The sequence below is a fragment of the Nestor notabilis genome, unplaced genomic scaffold, assembly GCF_000696875.1.
Source record: "Nestor notabilis isolate BGI_N333 unplaced genomic scaffold, ASM69687v1 Scaffold33538, whole genome shotgun sequence".
Classification (NCBI taxonomy): domain Eukaryota; kingdom Metazoa; phylum Chordata; class Aves; order Psittaciformes; family Psittacidae; genus Nestor; species Nestor notabilis.
The window spans coordinates 1-8,349 of record NW_009942016.1 but is presented as its reverse complement, the minus strand read 5'-3'; the positions used below and the strand labels follow the sequence as shown (position 1 = coordinate 8,349).

Genomic DNA, 8,349 nt, shown 5'->3' with positions numbered 1-8,349 from the left:
CCTCATCCGCATCCGCACCCACACAGCGCTCGCCGCTGAGGGGCTGTAGGTGAAGAGCCCACAGCGTAAACGAGGACAGCAGAACACCACCAGAATCCTCACGGCTGAGTGCTGCTCTTCTGCTGACCCCACCGGCACATGCACACGGGGGGGATGTCAGTGAAACCGACCACAGGAGGCCCTGCTGGGATGCAGCAGACTATTGCCAGCCATGCTCCTCACCTGCATGTACCTCACACCACTTTTAAGCATGCTTTTTAACTCGTTTTCCAATATTGCAGTGTGTTGGTGCCAGAGAAGATACGTTTGCACTCTCAAAGGGTTAATAATGTGCTAGTTACGCTTTTCTTGCACTTACAGTTGAGTAATACATCAGAATCGAAACCAAACTTACCCATTCACTATTACAGAGCTGCATTACAGAAGCTCAGTAGAGAGCAGGGCACCCAGCACAGCTTCTAGGTGTTCCCCTGCTCTCCAATACCTGTTTCCCACCGCACGCTGGTTACTTCTTGTGCTTACCTCTGTTTTTTGCATTTCCAGACGAAGCCTCCCTGTCGTGGCCAGTGTCCGGAGGCGCTGCCTCTCGGGCGTGAGCAGCCGGTGGCACCACGTGGTGGGAGTGGGGCTGGGAGTGTCCTTGTGCGCTGTCCCCATTGCGGAGGTAACGTGCCAGCAGGGAGATGTGTACAGAACCTGCTCCTTACAAACAGTTTAATACTCAAAAGCACTCACTTAGCGTTTTATAAAGTGATACTTGCCCTCGGAATTGTGTTCCTGCCTGGGGATCACAGGTGTTTAAGATATGGTTGTTAAGGAAGAGAAAGGAGGAAGTAACACCTTGTCACAACAGTTGCCTTGTTTTACAGTGGAAAAACAGTAGCGAGAATTAGGCTGTCCAAGCTCGTAACTTACAGTGGTGCTTTTCCTTACCACTATTTATTGCATCCATATGAAAGTCAGGGTAAAGCTCATGCAGATGCCTTTGTCTTTCAGCAGCAAAACGTGATTTCTCTCAGCAATGATGCCTTGATTAAAAGAGCAGTTTCCTTGGTCACAGACAGCACTTCTACACTCCTCTCTCAAACAACATATGCGCTGATTGAAGCACTCACAGAGTACACAAAGGTAAGCTGAGGGTCGTGTACAGTGCTAGCACGTCAGCACTGGAAACAGGAAACTGTTTGCTCTAACTACCTCTGTTAAACCATTCTTGGAATGGACTTTGGCTTTTTTATTATTTTTAATACGGGGTGTGGGGGGTTGCAGATGTCAGGTCTCCAGGAAATAGTGGGGTAGGGCTGGGCTGCTACACCACACACAGAAGTTATCTTTAGCTTTGTTAGATGGTTGCTTTGAGCTTGAACTTAAGCCAAAATGCCCCATGTCTCGGAACTGGGGCTAAAGAAACTCGGAACAGGTATTGGATACCTGCATACTGAGTAAGCAGGATGCACCACCCTGTGTGCTTAGGTATTTTATTTGCCTTCTCTGCCCATTTTTAACACCATGAACTTGAGTTTCATCAGAAGAATTGAGTGAGCCATATTTAAGTCTGAAACAAGACAGGGTTTTAGTTTTGTAAGTGCCAATTTGAGTAAAATACTTGCAATCCAGTTTACCTCCTCATTAGTATGGCAAGCACATAAAGAGATGTGCACAGCAGTGCTGTAGGCAGAGAGCAAATGCTGTCAGTGCCCCCAGAACTGCAGTGAACTTGAGAACAAAGCACCTTTGGAACCATTCAGCAACTGTACTAACGAACACCAGTTAACACAGAGACAACATCAGAGATGCACAGATCATCAGGTAACTGAAATGATTCTTTTGCAGGCAGTTTATACACTGGTGTCTCTCTACAAGCAATATGCAAGCCTTCTTGGGAAGATGAATTCAGAAGAGGTGGATGCAGTCTGGCAGGTGGTGATAGGAGCCAGAGTGGATGTAAGCAATTGTCTCCCTTCAAGTCTGCCCCTTAAAACTCTGCTCAGAAACTCGCTCGCCGGCTCACGTTTTCACTGCTTGGAAGAGCATTCAGATACTGCTACATCTGGTTAAGTAATACTTTGTTTTACTCCTAGGTGAGAACAAAACAGGAGGAATACCTAAGGCTGGAATCCAGCTGGATGACAGCAGTACGTCTGTCAGAGATGGCAGCAGAAGCTGCGTATCAGTCAGGTAACACTGAGGATGTCTTTCCCTTCACATTTGGGCAGCATTTATTGCATGAGAACAGAGTCAAGAGACCCAGAACATCCATTCAGTTCACACAGCAATTTGTACCTAATGCCTGGTTTTCAGAGATGCTGAGAACTTCTGTTATTTTACTGGCTACAGATCTAGTAGAAGTGTTTTGAGAACTAGGCCTGGAAACTTCACATGTGGTTTAGATCAAGACCAAACATGCCAGAAAAAGGTTTTAAGGAAGCATTTAGTCATTTCTAAATGCAGTGTTCAAACATAGCCACAGAAGTAAGGCTACCAAGGGGGGTCCAGCAGGTCTCTCCAGCTGGACTCACTTTTACTAAAGAGTGGGAATATTTGCCTTTTACTCAGGGAAGAGATTCATTTTGGTCTTTTCTCCCTGGATACACACTTTCAGAAAAAGTTTAGGACTTGATAGCTCCAAGATTGAATTATGGGTTGACTTGTGGTAAATCAGCAAAGTTACGGAAGTGGAGACGGGGAGAAAAGCAATGAACATATTGGGACACCCTGACACTGCAAGGGCCTAAAAAACACGCAGAGTCTGTCAGGAGGAGAAGGGATTCTGAACTCAGTAATGCCACAGATATTCTCACTGCTGGTAGGTGCCAAGAGAAGGACTGCAAGTTCCTGGCACGCAGTGGCTGGGCTTAGTTCTACAACTCACTGCCACAAGCTGATCCCTCTGATCAGACAGTGCCTGTAACCCACTTGGGTGGGAAGAGTTCAAGGGGGGCAAAAAAGAATCTCAAAGTAGGCAAATAATTGCTGTTTGAGGTAAATGAACAGCAAAATGCATTAATAGAGCCCAAAAGCCATCAAAACACTTAGCAAAGCAGATGATAATTATAGACAGTGGGTACCTTAATTGAAGGTTTGCTGAGTGCTCCTCTAACCCCTGTGTTTAAATCATGACCTCAGGTGCAGACCAAGCCTCGGTGTCAGCCCGCAGCCACATTCAGCTGGTGAGATCACAGGTACAAGAAGTGCGACTGCTGTCCCAGAAAGCAGAGACCAAATTAGCTGAGGTTCAAACAGAAGAGCTCATCAAAGCTCAAGGAGAGGATTCTTCACTGCCAGAGGGTATTTTAGGAAGCTCAGAGGCAGGTGAGGACCCTTACCTGCGGGAAGACTGAAAAGAACTCAGATGTCACCTTGGAACATGTGAGAGTCAATCACAGATTGAAGGGTCCCAAATTTTCAGTGTGGGATAGTGGGAAACTGCTGAAATAAGCCTATGATTCCATTTTTCAAACAGGATTGCTTTACAGATCAGGTCAGTTCCAAGCATCTCGATCTTGTTGGTAACTTACCATGTTTGTAATACTCATGGATTCAATTATTTAAATGTTTAACTATGCAAATGTGAAAATGGCTATCAAGGATAGCTGGTTGTTAATAGTCTCTCTGCTGGGAGGGTTCTACCACTCATGTCTGTGACAGCTCTCTTAACTTAGAGGCTAACTAGGTATCAGCCAAAGATGTATTTGAAAGTCACTATTTTTAACTTGTGAAGTGAATGATGTCTGTTAGGACTTACCTTCATTAAACTGTGCAAAAGCAGCTTGTTGTGAGTGTGCCTACTTGGATAAGACATTAAGCACGGTTTTCTGTTGGAACTGGAACAGAGATGAGTGACAGCTGCATTAAATTACACTAATTGCAGTCAGGGGCAACAGTTGCTGCAGAGCTGTGGAGTTCCCCAGGTTGCTCTTAGTGAAGTTCTGCAGCTCAGTGCAGCAGCTGCTTCCACCCAGGAGTCACCACTTGGAACGCAGCTGCCTTCCCCAGGAAGCAAAGGGAGAGTTCATTTTCAAGACCCTGTGGTTATAAACAAAGTCGTTGTGGCAACTGCTGTGCACTTCTTCACAGAGCAGCGAGCAAAAGCCAGTTTTACGTGGTTCAGTGCTTTCCAGCACAAGTTTCAGGAAAATAATGTTAATTCTTTCTTTTTGCAAGCCTAACGTTTCAGTGCAGGTTTCAAAACCATGGGTGCCTTTCACTGTGCTCGTTTCCTAACCTGACAGCTGAGTGTGAAATCTGCAATATTAACTGTATAGATAAGGGAAGCTTAGAGCTGAGATGACTTTGTGGGATAGCATCCACTAGGACTTTATCACTGCTGATTTGAGTCAGTTAATCCCTGTTCACCAGGTTTTGTAAGAAAACACACGTTAATCAGGTTTTTCACCAGGAATTAGCATGCGGTGCACTATACCTGTGTTGAGGTTGCTGTTACTAAACTGGGATCTTTCCAGCTTTAGCATAAGCCTTTCTATACGTGTCTCATTTTGCCTGCCCTTTGAACAAACGCAGTCTCAGTTGCACAACGCTGTGCATTTATAGATTAAGTAGTAAAGGAATTAAAAAACCACCTTTCCTTGTTCCTGCTTCCTTACTGGATGCTGCTGTATCCAAGGCGGATGGCACAGTCCGGATTGCAAGCTCAGAAGAAGATGCAGGTGTCTGCTGTGCTGGTAGTCAGGAGGACCCAAACACAGCTTTGGGCTGGGGCATTACAAAAAAGCCCACTATCAGGAGAGGATTATTTGCAGCAGGGGCACAACCACACACACTCTCAAGAGCCAAAGGCAACTCCAGCTCAGCCTCTCACCACAACTGCTCCCATTTGTGACATGCTGCTGTCGAAGAATGGCTGCCAAGCCACTGACCCAAATGCACGTACAAGTTGTGGTTGTTTCAGGATGCCACAGTAACTACACAGATGCTTGCATGGCACAGATATGGCTTAGTACAGATGGGTTCTGCTACAGGAGTCTGCAAAGCAACTCTCTCCCTTTCAGAGCCTGTTCCCAGCCCCCTGTTGCCCCACTTGCTTGCCTGTATGCCTCGCTCTTGCTGCCCAAGACACAGGCTGTACCTACACACACCAGACCTTCAGACGTGACAGGAATCAGTTCAGTCAAGACAAAATGGGCCTGAGAAGCATGAGTGGCTCCCTGTCGCCTCCAAACTGGAGTGGAAAGAGTCCCATGCTTTATTAGGAAGTGAGAGTTGCCTGTTGTTGGGGGTTAGCCCACAACAGACATGACATCATGCTCTACGTTCTGTTACTGAGTTTGCATTTGGAATTGGTGAGTGGATCAGAAAGCTGCTGCTGCAGCAGGTTGCAGGGTACCATGGTTCCTGCTCTGCCCAGCCTCTTCTCTGGAACAAGCAACAGTGCCCAGAAACACCGGTTTGCTGCTGATACTCAGCCTTGTTTACAAAGCCAACATCATCTGAAGCTACATGTAGCAAATTTCTCAGGTACAGCTAATACAGCTGCTAATCCCTGTTAGGGCTGCAGTGAGCAGACATGGCAGCAGCTTGTGCCAGACCACACAGAGGATGGACACACACAGGCTCACCCCTTGGAAGAGCATTTTCAGGTGAACACTCACATCTGGCACAGAAACAGCTTGTGTGAGAGTGGCAACTCCTGCCGTGGGAGGCTGGGTCATGCCACAGGGCTAAGCCAGAACTATACCCAGTGCTTTAGAAAGCCAAAGCAGCAAGAACTGCCGGGAGTCCCTCATCCCAAGGTCACACAGCATCAGATGGCCCTTCCAGAAGGCAGCACGGGCAGCCTGCCCCAAGAGCACACCCTCAGTCTCTGTGTAGCACAAGCAAGGACCTGGAAGCACTTCCCAGGCACCTCCGAAAGCTCCAGCTCGCGTCCAGCGGGCAGTGAATGTGGGGCAGCAGGCACAGAGACAGCAATGACAACAGCACAACACAAATTGCTCCGATTTGGGTAATCACACACTTCCTCTCTACCTGCTACCTTTATCACAGAATCACCCACTGGTGTGAGCTGGAAGGGACCTTAAAGGTCATCCAGTCCCTGCCGCAGACACCTTCCATTATACCAGGTTGCTCAAAGTCCAGGCTGCTTCCTGCTCATACACAGCACAGCAACTTCAGATCCAGCAGCTACACACCCTTCAAGGCAATAAACGTCACAGAAGTATCACCAAATCTTAGTTTCATATTTGATCTTTCCTCACATCAGCAATTCCAGCACACTCACAGGTCAATCACTCCTCTTTCAACAGGGCAGCTGCTCACAGGAAAGGAAGTGGCAAGTATCCATTTCCACAGAACCTTATCCCTCTTCAGTAGCAATGACTCCTTAATGCAAACACCCAGCACGAGATCTCAGCCCTCTGTGGCTTTTGGGGCTCCTACCTTTCAGGAGACCCAGGAACACTCCCGTGAAAACACTTTTCAAAACTGGATTTTATTTATACCCACCATTACACCACCACAAATACACCTCCCACACCACATGAAAAGCTACAGCCACTCTACCTACCACTGTGATTATTCACAACATATTACTCCTCTCAAGCTCAATCAGATCAGAAAGTGTTTGTGCAAAAGCTTCCAGTGCAAGTGAAAATCAACTTCTCTACAATCCAAAAGGCTTGAGTGGGAGCCCAGAGAGGGCCTTGGATCACCCTGCTGTGTAATACGTTTCTAAGGCTTTTTCTTCCCCACTCCACTCCCTTTCTCCTGTTCCGCAGGACCTGTGGGATTGCTGGCCTGGGACAGCAGCAGACCCAGCAGCACACACCGACCTTTCTTCCACTCCGTCAAGTGATTTGAAGTGCCGTGTCACTCATTAGTCATCATGAGCTTCCCTACAGGAAGCTGATCTGTGGCCAGCCACTGGTGTTGGGGAAACTCCATAGCAGGTGGCCGCTCATTCACGTCCCTGTGGAAGTTGTGGCTTTCCCCAGCTCCAGCATGGCTGAGAGGAACCAAGCTGAGCCCCTGCTCCATGTCCCACCAAACTACCGGCCCCATCCCCACCATGTGACAATTCAACTGCTGCCGTAACCCACTGACAGAAGACAACTTCCTGCACACAAACCCCATGGCTCAGGCACAGTCTGTTAGTCAAGGACACGTCTCTACCACAACCTGATTTTTAGTTTAAGTACCCTGTATCTGTCACCAGTCACAATCCTGCTGTGCTTGTCAGTAGCTTCATTTCCAACCCCTTCCATAGCTGTGTGTTACGGACACTGCGCACCTGATGCTGTTGTCCTTTACCAGCGTCCACATGATCCACATCTCAGTTGGGTTTAGTCTGTGCACAACCATCAGGCCTTTGTACAAGCATGGATCAAAAGGATTGAAAGGTCTCTGGATCCCAAAAGTCTTAAAGCCAGCATGGTTCTTTGGGGTCACTGCCATCTTTGCCAGGCACATTCCCACAAAGACATCATCTATTGGGAAGAGCTCCATGTCCTCTGCGGTGCTCTGGAGGCGGCGCACTGTCTGTCTAGACATGACATAGCCCCCTCCACCCGCATAGAGAGGATAAAATTTGGCTGTGTACATGGACTCTGGAATAAAGTATTTGACCTTGCTGTTCCTGATGGGCCGGGCGTTGGCAATTACATCCCCAACAAAGAGATCCCGTTCAGGGTCCCGTTCGTGGAGGAACTCAACAATGTTGTAAGTGTTAACAAAGACATCATCGTCGCCCTTCAGCACAAACCTGGCATGCAGGCAGTCCTCCGTGAACCAGCGCAGGAAATGCAGCTCCTTAAGGGTCAAGTTGTAGAAGTTGTCAACAAAATCCCACTGCAAGATGTCATCAAACTCCTGGCTCTCATAAGCCAGCAGCTGGTGCAAGGGCTGTACCTGGCTTTTAGCCTCCGAGAGCCCGAGAAGGAACACCAGCCTGACACGCTTGCCACCGATGGAGACCTCCTTCCCCCACGTGTTCCTGATTGCACCCCGCCGGTCCACGTTGATCGGGGAAGACTTGATGGCCAGCAAGAGGAACACCTCTTTGCTACACCTGGAAGGCTTCCGCAGGACTGAGAAGTTCCGACAGTGCTTGTATGTTAAGAAGACGCGGTGAAACTCCGGGAGGGTGAGAGAAGAATTGGCGAGGGCCAGGTTTGGCAAACACTCACTGGGTTCAGCATTGTCCAGAACCACAGACTGGGGGTTGGGAGTTGCTACATCCACGTTCTGGTGCGCTGGCGATGCTGACAGCTTTGCCTCTTTCTTCAAGTAAAGAAAACACGCCAGCAGTGTGACTGAGAAGGTGTAAAGCACGAGGGTCTTCATCCTGGGGTACATGGTGCAGAACGCAGCCCCTGCGCGGCACACACAGACAAG

The 8,349-nt window shown here is 48.2% G+C and overlaps 2 protein-coding genes across 2 annotated transcripts; one reads left to right on the top strand and one right to left on the bottom strand.

Annotated features, from left to right (window-relative positions):
- Positions 1 to 543: 543 nt before the first annotated feature.
- DIABLO (diablo, IAP-binding mitochondrial protein) lies at positions 544 to 3,425 on the top strand (the record flags this gene model as incomplete). The annotated part of the gene is made up of 5 exons (XM_010021184.1): positions 544 to 664; positions 997 to 1,128; positions 1,834 to 1,944; positions 2,082 to 2,178; positions 3,127 to 3,425. Coding segments are annotated over 5 exons (676 nt in total), but the record flags the coding sequence as incomplete, so codon positions are not given.
- A 3,775-nt stretch (positions 3,426 to 7,200) lies between these two features.
- On the bottom strand, positions 7,201 to 8,310 carry B3GNT4 (UDP-GlcNAc:betaGal beta-1,3-N-acetylglucosaminyltransferase 4). The gene has a single exon (XM_010021183.1). It carries the CDS (start codon positions 8,308 to 8,310, stop codon positions 7,201 to 7,203), a length of 1,110 nt encoding a protein of 369 aa, XP_010019485.1.
- Between the last annotated feature and the right edge of the window lie 39 nt (positions 8,311 to 8,349).